Source organism: Sprattus sprattus, assembly GCF_963457725.1.
Source record: "Sprattus sprattus genome assembly, chromosome: 5".
Classification (NCBI taxonomy): Eukaryota; Metazoa; Chordata; class Actinopteri; order Clupeiformes; family Clupeidae; genus Sprattus; species Sprattus sprattus.
The window spans coordinates 30575291-30589367 of NC_137924.1; the positions used below are offsets into that span (position 1 = coordinate 30575291).

The window sequence follows — 14077 nt, forward strand, 5'->3', positions numbered from 1 at the left end:
TTAACTGTTTATAATTGTATTCAGTATCATAATTGCATGTCTTTTATGGCAGGTTCTGTCAATGCAGGGTATTCTAAGCAGGCGATTTGTCTGACGACCTGTCAAAGTGGATTTCAGTAACTTTCTTTATTGGGTCGTGAGAATTGAATGTGATTCTACAATAAGGGTTTAATGTGTTTCAGATTGGTGTTGAAATATACATAAATAATGTTGAGAATGTTTGAAATCATAATAAGTAAACAAATCCTCTGTGTAGGCTCCCGTGAATTAAACGGCCCAGATGTTTGTTCTTTAAAGGCACCCAGTGCAACTTTCGAGGCTTAAAAATAAACATTCAATTTCTAGTCTTGTTTACACGTAGTAAGTTTCAATAACTCCATACCATTACATATCAACATTCAAGGAGCAAAGATGAGACGTCGTTGTGTGGTGAGAACTGATAGAAAATCGATAACAACAACAATCGCCGCCATTTTCTTTATTTTTTGTTACCTACAATAAATAAAGCAGGATTCCAGTCAATGGAAAAATGGCCTCTTCCAACGATTGTTGTTGTTTACGATTTTCTATCAGTTCTCACCACACAACGACGTCTCAACTTTGCTGCTTGGATGTCGATATGTAATGGTATGGAGTTATTGAAACTTACTACGTGTAAAAAAGACTAGAAATTGAAAGTTTATTTTTCATTGAATGTTTATATAAAGTTGCACTGGGTGCCTTTAACAACTCCAGCGAGACGTGGAGTATGCTTTGTTGTGTTGTAACTGATGACTCGGTGTGTTGTTGATGCATTGCTTTGGCAGGTTTTGTAGACGGCATCGGTTAAAAACAGGGGAGAATGTTCCCACTGTACCCAGAGACTTGCTCCTGATGTCTGAAATGGTGTTACCTCGCTTCATTGTCAGCGTCATACAGTATTTAAGGGATGGATACACAGAACCAGGTGAAGCATGCAAGTGTAATATAACACTGTTAGAACCATTTATTACACATAAGTGAATCGTTGAAAATGTGGATGCCATTGTATACACACAGAATGCCTATAAGTAAGGTGTCTTAAACTAAAAACACCTAATGGTTTTGATAGTTATTTGATTATTTAGGCTAGTTGTTCTATTCTCTTGTGATAATTTAGCTATATATTGGAGTACATTTGCAGTTTTTGGTTATAGTACGGTGAGTATCAGTTTTTTTTCCTCTTACCCTCTATGCCTCTCTCTCTCACACACACACACACACACACACACACACACACACACACTGTACACAGACTCATCAGCAGACAGGGACCTGCAGAAGGTTCTTCAGCAGCTCGAGCCTCAGATCTCCTTCCTTGAAGAGCTTACGAAAATGGGTGGGGCAATGAGGACTGTGCTGACAAAGATCCTGACCAATCAGCAGACCTTTAAAGAACTCCGCATGGGTATGTTCGCCCAAAATGACAAACTGAAAAGCACCTCTGATATACAGTGCCCATTGTGCTGCGTAACTGCCTATTTATTTACACTCTCTTCTGAGATGGGCCAATGATAGACTTGACTTCATATCAACAGACTTGTTGAGGGCATGATTGTCATCGTAAAACCACATTGGAGTTACTTTGTCAAAACCAATCTCTTGTCTTGTTAGAAGAGTATGACCCTACCAGTCCTGAATTGACATTAACTTGAGACATTTTATGAGGATTTGATGGTGTGACATTACCACGCTGGTTGTACTGTCCTCCTTGTTTTTGCTTGATAACTTGCTATTTTTAGCTTCCTCGCCTTATGTGCATGTAACATAAATAAAAAAAGAACGGGGGAAGTCTTTGAGTGAAGACCAGGGGGTTAATAAAAGATCTTTAAATGGACTTATAGGGCAGAGATCAGGTCTGCGCTAGATCGTGCCTATACTGCCAGCTTTCACTATGTGTATAAAGGCCACACGGATCCCAGATAAGCTTTTCTAATCTGATGCACTTTATGAATACAGTTTGCAGGATGATGTCCCAGTAGATTTCAAAAAGCATTTGCCTACCTTCCTGTCTCATTTGTTGTCTAGGTTATAAGCATGAGTCAGGAGTCGTAGTGATTACCAATAAACACGGATATTGATGTTTAGAAATGTTTAATTCACATCTTTACCCATGTGTGCATTTGTTCATACATTTAATTGCAAGGCACTTTGGACAAATTATTGCTGAGTTTTTGCACATTGAAATTGACTTTTGTTGAAATGGTATTACGCAGTTGTTTGTTTGTTTTGTTCATTTATTTATTTTTCTTCATAGACATAAAAAAATCAAAATAATACATCACTAATTGTGGTATATGCAATATTTTACCCAGGGGTGCCCAAACTTGCACCTGTACAATGTTGTTTATATAAATTATGTCATCAGATCACATAATTGAAATAAACCCACTTATTGCTTGTCCACTCACCTCAGGTCAGGAAGAAAATGTGTTTGCGAAGAAGAACTATGAGAAGTACCTGTCTGCCCTGAAGAGCTCAGGGCTGGTCACGGTAGAGGAGAAGGGGGCGGCGGCAGCAGCAGCAGCAGCGGCGGCAGCGGCAGCAGCAGCAGCAGCAGCAGCTGGAGGCGGTGGCGCAGAGGCTGGGGCCACAGCTGGTGCAGGGTCCCTTAGCTTACTAGGTGAGGCTGGGCTAGCCACAGCTGGTGCAGGGTCCCTTAGCTTACTGGGTGAGGCTGGGCTAGCCACAGCTGGTGCAGGTTCCCTTAGCTTACTGGGTGAGGCTGGGCTAGCCACAGCTGATGCAGGGTCTCTTAGCTTACTGGGTGAGGCTGGGCTAGCCACACAGCACCCCATATACTGATACAGGTCATCTTAGCAGGATGTTTTTCACTGAGGTTGCCATGTAAGGTTCTGTAGTGCAGTGAATCATTCAGGAACATTCACAGCATGAAGAATGCTTTGTGGTTTATTCTTCAGTTTAAACATGGCTTTCAGAACAATCCTTAAAATAAGTAATGCCATAGCATCTGAGTAGAAATGTGAAGTGTTCTTGTACCTTCACAAGCTGAAGAACCGTAACTGTAGCCTGTGTTGTGTTTTCTAAGTTGATGTGTAATTTGTTTTTCTATGATCCTGGTATTGGTGTATATACGAGCATACAGAAACCATGCTTAGCATTTCACCTCGATGCATGCCAGTAACGGCTCTTAATGAAAGTTTTGGAGTTGAAAGCTGGTATTTCCTCAGGTGAAGTGTCCAATTCATGTTCTGATTCTGTTTTTCTCTAGGAGCCACTGCTGCTGTAAACTCGGTTGATTCCAGTAAAGAGGTACGAGTTTGCGATTGTTTTTTTTTTTGTTTGTTTGCTTGTTTACATGTGTGAAAATGATTTTCTCTATACACATCGGGAAGCATAATGGTCAGTTCAAGCGCTCATGATTACAAGCCCTCTGTATTGAAAGTATATCTTGTACTTTTAGGATGAATTAAATAAATCACAGTCACCTGGCCACTGACTCTCAGGCGATTTCTTGTTCGCTGAATATTTAGGGGGTTCAAATGTTTCTGAACCAGCAGTTTGATTTTTCTGGTTTATTCTGATGCCTAGTCTGGTCTGATTTGATCTGGTCTGATTTGGTCTGGTCTGGTCTGGTCTGATGTGATCTGGTTGTGTTGCAGGAGGATCAGGACGGAGGGCAGGGTGTGGGGCAGCGGAAGAGAGTGAAGCTCAGCAGTAGCACCAAAGGTAAGGCTCACCGTCCTCTCACAGACTGCTCACAGACTGCTCACACTTCTCTCACGGACACCTCAGGACCGCCCACAGACCTCTCATTCCTCTCACAGACTGCTCACAGACTGCTTACAGACCGCCCACAGACCGCCCACAGACCTCATGGACTTCTCAATCTGCTCACGTTCTGCTGATAAATTGCTTATAGTCCCTTAACAGACTATTCTCAGGCGTATTACATACCAATTACCGATAACTTATCTCGTGGGCCTTTGGCAAGTTCTCGTGTGGGTGAACTTGTAAACGACAGAAGCAAGTGGTACAAATATAAAGGGGTTGAGACTCGACATGTTTCATACATGCATAAGAACTGCTTTTGTTTGCAGCTTCTCTGCTCTCTGCACAGTTTTTAGAGGAATGCTGATGGTAGAGGGATTAATGGGAATGTGTGTGGATGTGTTATTCTGCAGAGCACACAGTCATGGCCAGAGACAGTGTGATCAGCGGGATGGAGGGGGGAGGGGGGTGTGTTGGTTGGGATGCTGCCTGTGCTGATTGTGGAGGGCTGAGATGATAGTGCCCAGTCTGCTTCTAGATAGTGCTGTGTCTGGTCTAACCTGAAACTCTCTCTCCTTCTCTCTCCCTTTCTCTCTCTCTCTCTCTCTCTCTCTCCCCCCAGACCCATCGATCATGGACACTCTGAAACACAAGTGCTTCTTAGAGGAGTTGCTGTTCTGGACGATAAAGTATGAGTTCCCACAGAAAATGGTCACGTTCTTGCTCAACATGTTGCCCGATCAAGACTACAAGGTATTCAGCTTTAGACCTCTCCTTCTGCTATGACTGTCTGCCCAGCAGCAGACACACACACACACACACATGTCAAGACATACTTAACAAAAATATGCAACATGCAACAATCTTAAAGTTAAAGTTCATATAGGAAATGCAGTCAATGCATTACCGTAACTGTGGATACTATTCAGCTTTAGACTTCTCCTACCATGACTGTCTGCCCAGCAGCAGACACATGTCAAGATATACTGAACAAAAATACGCCACACATGCAACAATCTTAAAGTTAAGGTTCATATAGGAAATGCAGTCAATGCATTGCAGATACTATGGATACCACATGACTGTGGTTACAGTTATGAATTAGCGCTCAGAAATTGAGTGATATTATATTATAGCTTTTATGAACATAAAGAAAACACAGTTTCTGTTATTTCAGTTCAAGAAATATGGGACTAAAACGTGACTTACTGCATTTACATTTTTTGAGTAAAAATATGCAGCTCCCCACAGCAGGCAGCCATTTATTTTTCTGAAATTAAGCCAAGAGTAAATCGTAGTATCATCTGTTGCTCTTTGTCGCTCTATTTCTGGTCAGTGTTTTTAGAAATAGAAGAGCTGTTCAGGCTGTTGTCACCCTCTAAGACCCGATGATTACGATCTCATCGCTTTTACCGAGATATCTGCACAGGCTGATTTGTGCAGACTGATCAGTTGTCCTTTTTGAACAATGACCCACTACACAAACAGGTTTAGCAACGTATGCTACCAGACAAGGTGTTTAGCCTGGATCATATTGCTGTCATACCAAAGCTTTATTCATGCCTACGTTTTGGCTTAGTCAACATTCATGATTGTGTACGCAGTCCTCTTTTGGCAGATAATTTTGACACGGACCAACGTTGCCCATAACTTGTGTGTATTCTATGCATCATATCTGTAAACACCCCAAACTGTACCACGCCACACTCCGTAAGACCCCATCAGTGTTCGAAAAGAATCACAGATGACTTCAACAGCACTAGTGCTCCTTAACAGTTCGACTAACTGTTTTTCTTTCACTTTTTCTGTCTGTCTGTCTGTCTCTCTCTTTCTCTCCCTCCCTCTCTCTTCTTCTGTCCCTCTCTCCTCCTAACCCAGATCACGTTCACCAAGACATTTGTGCAGCACTACGCCTTCATCATGAAGACGCTGATGAAGAGCCAGGAGTCGGACACCATGTCCAACCGCATCGTGCACATCAGCGTGCAGCTCTTCAGCAACGAGGAGCTGGCGCGTCACGTCACAGAGGAGTGCCAGCTGCTGGACGTCATGGTCACTGTGCTGCTCTACATGATGGAGAGCTGCCTTATACGGAGCGAGCTGCAGGGTGAGTGACGAGAGGATGGAGGGATGGATGGAGTGAGTGAGTAAGTGAGTGAGCCCTGTTAATATTCATTCATTCATTCATTCATTCAGAGAGATCAAGAGAGGGAGGGGAAAACTTGTGGGGAAAGAGCCCTGGTTTTGTTACATATTCATTCATTCATTCATTCATTCATTCATCCATTCATTCATTCACACACATGTCATGTCCGCTGTGCAGCTCAACATGATGGAGAGCTGACTTGTATGGGGGAGCTGTGGGGTGTGGGAGGGTAGGAAGGAGGCAACGTATGGGGAAGGAACCTTGGTCATGTTACACATTCAGTCATTCATTCATTCATTCATTCATTCATTCATTCATTCATTCATTCATTCATTCATGATGGAGAGTTGCCTCATACTGAGCGAGCTGCAGGCTAAGAGACAGGGGGATGAGGATGAGGATGAGGAGAAGGGGGAGAGGATTTAAAGTGAGGGAATGCAAAGGAGGAAGGAACAGTAAGGGGGAAGCAGGACTGTTTATTTTCATATTCACTCAGTCGGTCACTCATTAAGTCAGTCACTCGTACATCCTGTGCCCTGTGTTGCCTTATATGGAGTTTAAGAGTGAGGGATTAGGAGTAGGGAGCTGCTCTGGGGAGTGAACGCTGTTCATATTCTCATTCATGAATGCTTTTATAGACACATGCATTTATACATTCCTGGAGTCTTGTACATGCATGCATATGTACGTTCATACATTAACCTATACATTCAGCAATACATTCATACAATAAAGCATGCATGCATATTTGTAGACAACTGACAACTTTTGTCGTAACAGTTTGAGAAGGAGGAAAAGCTCTGAAGGCTACATGGTAAAAACATCAGCACATAGAGGTGACCCCCTGAATGACATCTCACGCATAGATGCATGTCCATGCATATCTATGCAGGTCAGTCCGCCATCGGCAGAAGCAACAGTCCAGCCTGACGGGGACAGTTGTGAGGGCACAAGAAGAGTGTCTGCTATCAGGAGCATGTTCTCTCATCTGAGAAGTGCAGCAGCATTAGGACTGATTTGAAAAAGAAAAGCGCTCGGCACACTGCAGAGCAGATACCCTATTAGCATAGGAATGGAGAGGGAGGAAGCTGGTGGAAGACTGCCCAAAGCATCCTGGGTGATTTGATGTTCATATCAGTCAGAAAAAGGCAAAAAGCAGACTTTGGAGTTTGAGCTGAGTCCAGGAGTGATGAAACACACTCACGATATGGCTATTAGAATGAGTAAGAGGAGAGAGTACATAAGTTTAATGTGATATTTACTGCTCTCTCTAGCCCTCTCCTGGGCCCTCCGTGGTATCGCATTGAAGGCATCATTTCATTTTGGACCCTCCGGGGTGGCCCAGGTCATGTTACTTTGGGTCACACTTCACGCTTCACGCTGCCAGCTGAAGTGTTGTGTTGTATTGATTCGCCAGAGCTCTGAAACCCAATGAACTGCCAGGCCCACAACAGCTGTGAGAGGGACTTAGCAACTGGCTGGGTGTTAGCCAGTGTCTCCTTAATGACTAACAAGTGTGTCTGTGTCTGTGTCTGTGTCTGTGTCTGTGTCTGTGTCTGTGTCTGTGTCTGTGTCTGTGTCTGTGTCTGTGTCTAAGTCTGTGTGTGTGTGTGTGTGTGTGTGTGTGTGATTAGCGGTGGAGTGGTTTCGGTCTTTCTTTTTAGCTTATCTAGTAGTACATGATTAAAAAGTGCAGTGAGCTTCCTGAAGCTTGTGTTTTTCCTCAACGGCTAGACATGGGGCCTGAAGGTCCTCTTCTTTATTCTGTGTCTCCTCAGTAACTCCAGAGTCCTCAGTGGATGTGCTGCTGACACTAAATTAGTGGGGATAAGGATGTGTGCAGTGTAGCACTTCTTACTGACTGATTTATTAAAGGCTTTAGTGTCATAAAACCCTTGAAACTTGCCAGACCAGTAGATGAGCTAATACTGACTCATCTGGTCTTGCTAAGATCAAAGGGTATGCAGTAGTACTTTTTTTTTTTTTAATTAATGAAAAGGCCATTCAGGTTGTGACTGTTCTTAAAAGCAGGAAGAAAAGTAAATGAAAAATCAATTCTGAAATATAATGAATGAAAAGGCGCACGTTTTGATTGAATTGTTGATCTAATCTCAAAATGTTTGTTCTCTTTTCTGTCTCTTTTTCATACTGTCCTCCTCTCCTGCTGTCTTCCTCTCCTCCCCTCTCTTCTCTCCCCAGATGAGGAGAATAGCCACCACGTGGTGGTAAACTGCGGCGAAGCTCTTCTGAAGAACAACACCTACTGGCCTTTAGTTAGTGACTTCATTAACATTCTCTCACACCAAAGTGTTGCCAAGAAGTTCCTGGAGGATCACTCTCTGCTCATGTTGTGGATGAGCTTTGTGTCCTTCTTTCAAGGTCAGTCAAGGACACACACACACACACACACACACACACACACTCACACACTCACACACACACACACACACACACACACACACACACACACACACACACACACACACACACACACACACACACACACACACACACACACACACACACACTCCAACGTCTCAACACGTACACTTGCATGAACTCACACTTACACACCCAGAGCACACTCACACATGTGTATTTGTATTTTTTGTGCAGGAAAAATGCTCATATCCATTCATTTATACACACATGTGTGTACCCATATATTTATGGACAAAACACACGTGGTGGTCAGCATTCAAAAATGATCTGTGTGTGTGGAGAAAGGTCGTATTTAGTGGGAACCATTTTGTCACAACTTTGTGTGATATTGGCTTCATATTTGCTGAGCAACTCGAGCTTGTGGTCATCTCACCAGATGCCCAGCAGATGTCATGATGTCATGATGTCACAAGTTATTGTGTGACCGTTGGAAGGTAGAATAAGATTTCAGAATTTGCCACACGTCACAATGAGGATCACTTAATTTGCAATTCTGATTCGGACTGTCAGATGTGTTCTGTAAAAACAAGTAGAGGTAGAGGGCGTGAGAGAGAGGGAGAGAGAGAGGGGAGAAAGACAAGAAAGAGAAAGTGAGAGTAGGAGAAAGTGATAGGAAGAGAAAGTGACAGGAGGAGAAAGTGTCAGGAAGAGGAAGAGGGAGACAGTGGGAGAGAGTGAGTGAGGGAGAGAGAGAGCAAGACCTCATAATCCCCTTGGTCCCTCCTTTTCCATTTCTGTCACACTGCCACTGTAGATCCTGTCACTGTCTCTGACAACCTGTGTGTGTGTGTGTGTGTGTGTGAGCGTGTGAGCGTGTGTGCTTGTGTGCGTGTGTGTGTGTGAGAGCGTGTGTGAGAGCGTGTGTGAGAGCGTGTGTGAGAGCGTGTGTGAGAGCGTGTGTGAGAGCGTGTGTGAGCGTGTGTGAGCGTGTGTGAGCGTGTGTGAGCGTGTGTGAGCGCGTGTGAGCGCGTGTGTGAGAGCGTGTGTGTGTGTGTGTGTGTGTGTGTGTGTGTGTGTGTGTGTGTGTGTGTGTGAGAGAGACACAGACACAGAGAGAGAGAGAGAGAGAGAGAGAGAGTGTGAGCGTGAGCATGAGTGGGCGAGCGCGCGCAGTCATCCAGTGAATCATAAGGTGCATGGTGCAACAAATAGACCGTGACTGATTTACTGTACTGGCCTTTTTAAAACAACACACACACACACACACACACACACACACACACAAACCGCTCAGTAAAGCCCAGAGGGATTTGAGGGACACACAGTTTGCAGCAGGGTGGGGGGAGACTGTTGGCACACCACACCACACAGCACCGCACCGCACCGCACCGCACAGCACCGCACCGCACCGCACCGCACCGCACCACACCACACCACACCACACCACACCACACCACACCTCCACTGCACACCAGTGCCTTTATTGCCTATGTATGTCACCCTTCCGACCCCGCCCTAAGAATAGCCCCGGGCTCCAACCGAAGTAGACCGCAGTATCCCCTTTCACTGACGAGACTACTGTCTACTACTGTCTCACTGACGAGACCCTCACACATCACTACTGTCTACTACGATCTCACTGACGAGACCCTCACACACCAGACCATCACACATTACTACTGTCTTACTGACGAGACCCTCACACATCACTACTGTCTTACTGACGAGACCCTCACACATCACTACTGTCTACTACTGTCTCACTGACGAGACCCTCACACATCACTACTGTCTACTACGGTCTCACTGACGAGACCCTCACACATCACTACTGTCTACTACGGTCTCACTGACGAGACCCTCACACATCACTACTGTCTACTACGGTCTCACTGACGAGACCCTCACACACACGACACCCTAAAACATCACTACTGTCTCACTGACGAGACCCTCACACATCACTACTGTCTACTACTGTCTCACTGACGAGACCCTCACACATCACTACTGTCTACTACTGTCTCACTGACGAGACCCTCACACATCACTACTGTCTACTACAATCTCATCCAGTCTGTCTGGAGCTGCTAGTTTGATCAGCTGAGGACGGATCCACTCTGATGTTTAAGTTTTATCTCTCGTCTCATGCACCCTCATTAGTCCCTATGGTCTCATGCAGTCTGTCAGGACTTGCTAGTTTGGATCCATCCTCAGCTGATCACTAATGTTTATTTGAATTCTTTGAAATTGAATAAATGTTTTAATCTATGCATTGTATGCATTTATGATTTATATAATCTAATTATAAATATTGATTGGGTAATAATGTGTAAGTATCTTATGTAATGGTGATGACTTCCAGGGGGTTAAATACTTTTGTAAGCCACTGTACACACAATATATGTAGTTTATAATGCATTGTATGTTTTCTTATTCCTTTTCTGTCTTCTCATCCTGGCATTCTTCTCCTCCTTGATGAGAAGCTTCTAATGTTAAATGGCCTGATACCACGAGCTGGAAGAGCGGCCATGCTGAACTGACAGAAATGAGCTCTGAAGTGTTGCTCTGGCTGTGCTCCCAGACTGACCTTGTGTGTGTGTGTCTCTCTTTGTGTGTGTGTGTCTGTGTGTGTGTGTTTCTGTGTCTGTGTGTGTCTCTGTGTGTGTGTGTGCGTCTGTGTGTGTGTGTTTCTGTGTGTGTGTGTGTGTGTGTGTGTCTGTGTGTGTGTGTGCGTGTGCGTGTTGCATCCTGCAGGTATGAACCTGAACAAGCGGGAGCTGAATGAGCATGTGGAGTTTGAGTCGCAGACGTACTACGCAGCATTCGCAGCCGAGCTGGAGGCCTGTGCCCAACCCATGTGGGGTCTGCTCACACACTGCAAAGTCAAAGTGAGACCCTCCTCCACTCCAACACGCGCCACCAATCAACCAAATGTCCCAGTATGCATTTCACCTTGCGTCACCACTCAAGCTCACATAGCTCCTCAAAAATCCCAGCATGCATTTCACCTTGCATCAGCACTCAACCTCCCATGGCTACTCAAATATCCCAGGATGCATCTCATCTTGTGTCACCACTCAACCTCCCATGGCTCCTCAAATATCCCAGCATGCATTTCACATTGCGTCACCACTCAACCTCTCAGGTTTGCATATCATATCCCACAATGCAGTTTTCCTGACCCTGATTTTTACTTGTCCACATATTGTTTCCTTAAGATATGTCGATCTTCTTATCTTCCTCTTTTCAATCCATTGCAATTCATTGTTTTTCCATAGGTCTTCTTTGGCTTCCACAATCTGCAGTACATTATAGAAATTAACCATCATTTTCAGACTTACACAGACATTTTTTTCCCATTTTATAAATTCATGTGAACTAAAGGTTCACATCCAGCTATGTATGCAGATGAAGCCGCCAATGTGGTTCTCACCTAGCTGGTTTTCATCTCTGACCAACAGGAGACGCAAGACTACACCAAGACAGTGGTGCGCTACTGCCTGGAAGCCCTTCAGGTCTGGTTTGATAACATTGGCTTCGTGGACGAGGTAATAGAAACACAGAATTACTTAAAAAATTATGTATAACAAGTGTACATCACTGAGAGGTGTAGGTGGTCTCTCCTGTGCTAACAGAGACACTTACGCCCTCCTCATAGTGGTAGTCGCTGGCAGTTAGATAATTCCTGATTGGTTTATATCCTCTTCCTGTTTCAGCCTGCACCCAATCAGGTGACGTTTCACTTACCTCTGCACCGATACTACGCCATGTTCCTTAGCAAGGTATGTGAGGTTTCTTAGCTGTCCCTGTGCTGCTAACATAGTTAAACATGAGAGAGTAAGAGAGAGACAGACAAACTGTATCTGTTGCTCCTCTTTCATCTGACTTCTGTAAAATTACCTCTTTCACACAAGCACTCTCTGAAGTAGTGGTGAAGATCAGATTATTATGGGCTGTTTGTGGACTGACATGTACACGCCTGTGTGGAGATGAGGCGTTGTAGTGTTGCACTGATGCTGATGTCCGTCCGTGTGTCTGCCCAGGCGGTGAAGTGCCAAGGGTTGGATCTAGACAGCCTGCTTCCTGACCAAGAGATGCTGATGAAGATCATGGTCCATCCTCTTCAGATTCAGGTAGGGAAGCCCAGCTCTCACTGAGTGGCCCTGACTTCTTCCTGCCTTTCCCCATGTCTACCTATCTGTCCAGAGCTTTAGCCTTGGACTTCCTTGAGATGCTGATTCACTCAGTTAAAAGCAACCTAAAGCAGAACAAAATGTTTTATGTGGTGTGTTGTGGTGTGTTGTGGTGTGTTGTGGTGTGGTGTGGTGTGGTGTGGTGTGTGGTGTGGTGGGACTGCTGTATAAGACAGCGCTGACCACTGCTTTTCTTTGTTGTGGTGTTTATGCAGGTGAGCCTGTCTGAGATCCACAGTAACATGTGGGTGAGGAACGGCCTGCAGATCAAAGGCCAGGCCATGACCTATGTCCAGTCCCACTTCTGCAACTCCATGATCGACCCTGACATCTACCTGCTCCAGGTGAGGGATCATCACTGACACCTCTAGGCTGTTTGTGGAGACTTTTACAGTGCTCTTAAAGTATCACTCTTACAGGGCTTTTAAAGTATCACTCTTAAAGTATCACTTTTACGGTGCTCTTAAAGTATCACTTTTGCAGTGCTCTTAAAGTATCACTCTTACAGTGCTCTTAAAGTATCACTCTTAAAGTATCACTCTTACAGTGCTCTTAAAGTATCACTCTTAAAGTATCACTCTTACGGTGCTCTTAACATATCACTCTTACAGTGCTCTTAAAGTATCACTCTTACGGTGCTCTTAGCGTATCACTTTTAAAGTATCAGTCTTATTATTCCCCTGTTCCCATCAGTGTTAGCGTGACAGTCACTGCCAGTGTGACAACTGCCCTGCCAGTACAACTCCCACAATCCCCCCTGTTACTATGACTAGTGCTGACTGCTGTTAATACTGTACAGTTCATACTACTATTATTAACATGCTGCTAATATTTAAATCCTGCCACCATATCACACTGTTACTCTGACTATTATGATCTACCACTACTGTTTATGCCGTCCTGTTAATAGCACTATTGATGGTGGTGGTAGTAGAGGGTAGTATTTCAATCTTGGTAACACTGACCGCTATACTTCTGCTTAATACTACACCCTTACTACAACAGTTGCACTACCTCACTGTTATTACTGCTATTGGTATCACTGCTGATAATTACTGGTCATGCCACAGTTGATGCCAGTGTTGACAAAAACCACTGCCACGTACACAGCCCGTACCAAAGGCCAACATGTTTAAACGGTTCAAATAAAGACTTCAAAAGGCTGGGGTGTTATTCCTGATTTAATGAGGGTATAAATATGTATGGTGGATATGGCATGGACGGGTTCATGGACGGGCAGCTGTTCACAAGCCCTCCTGGTGGAACACTACACCCATCTGATCATTGTCAAAACAGGGAAAGCGAAAAGTCAGGTGTGTAGAGATGACAACAAGGGCGCCAGAGAGAAGGGACACACCACACACACTGTACACACACACACTGTACACACACACACTGTACACACACACACACTGTACACACACACACTGTACACACACACACTGTACACACACATACACACACACACACACTGTAGAAACACACACTGTACACACACAAACACACACACACTCACTGTACACACACACACACACACACACACACTGTGCACAAACACACACTGCACACACCCCACACACACACACCATGTACACACACACTG

The 14077-nt window shown here is 44.5% G+C and overlaps 1 protein-coding gene across 1 annotated transcript in view; it reads left to right on the forward strand.

Annotated features, from left to right (window-relative positions):
* The window catches only part of ubr3 (ubiquitin protein ligase E3 component n-recognin 3), a 65845-nt gene that overhangs the window by 934 nt on the left and 50834 nt on the right, over positions 1 to 14077 (forward strand). The window contains exons 2-14 of the mRNA XM_080838834.1: positions 807 to 946; positions 1274 to 1426; positions 2435 to 2641; positions 3251 to 3291; positions 3642 to 3708; positions 4373 to 4503; positions 5629 to 5857; positions 8096 to 8275; positions 11036 to 11169; positions 11743 to 11829; positions 11998 to 12063; positions 12325 to 12414; positions 12690 to 12818. Of these exons, the coding sequence (XP_080694960.1) occupies positions 807 to 946; positions 1274 to 1426; positions 2435 to 2641; positions 3251 to 3291; positions 3642 to 3708; positions 4373 to 4503; positions 5629 to 5857; positions 8096 to 8275; positions 11036 to 11169; positions 11743 to 11829; positions 11998 to 12063; positions 12325 to 12414; positions 12690 to 12818 (1654 nt within the window). The remainder of the gene's footprint in view (positions 1 to 806; positions 947 to 1273; positions 1427 to 2434; positions 2642 to 3250; positions 3292 to 3641; positions 3709 to 4372; positions 4504 to 5628; positions 5858 to 8095; positions 8276 to 11035; positions 11170 to 11742; positions 11830 to 11997; positions 12064 to 12324; positions 12415 to 12689; positions 12819 to 14077) is intronic.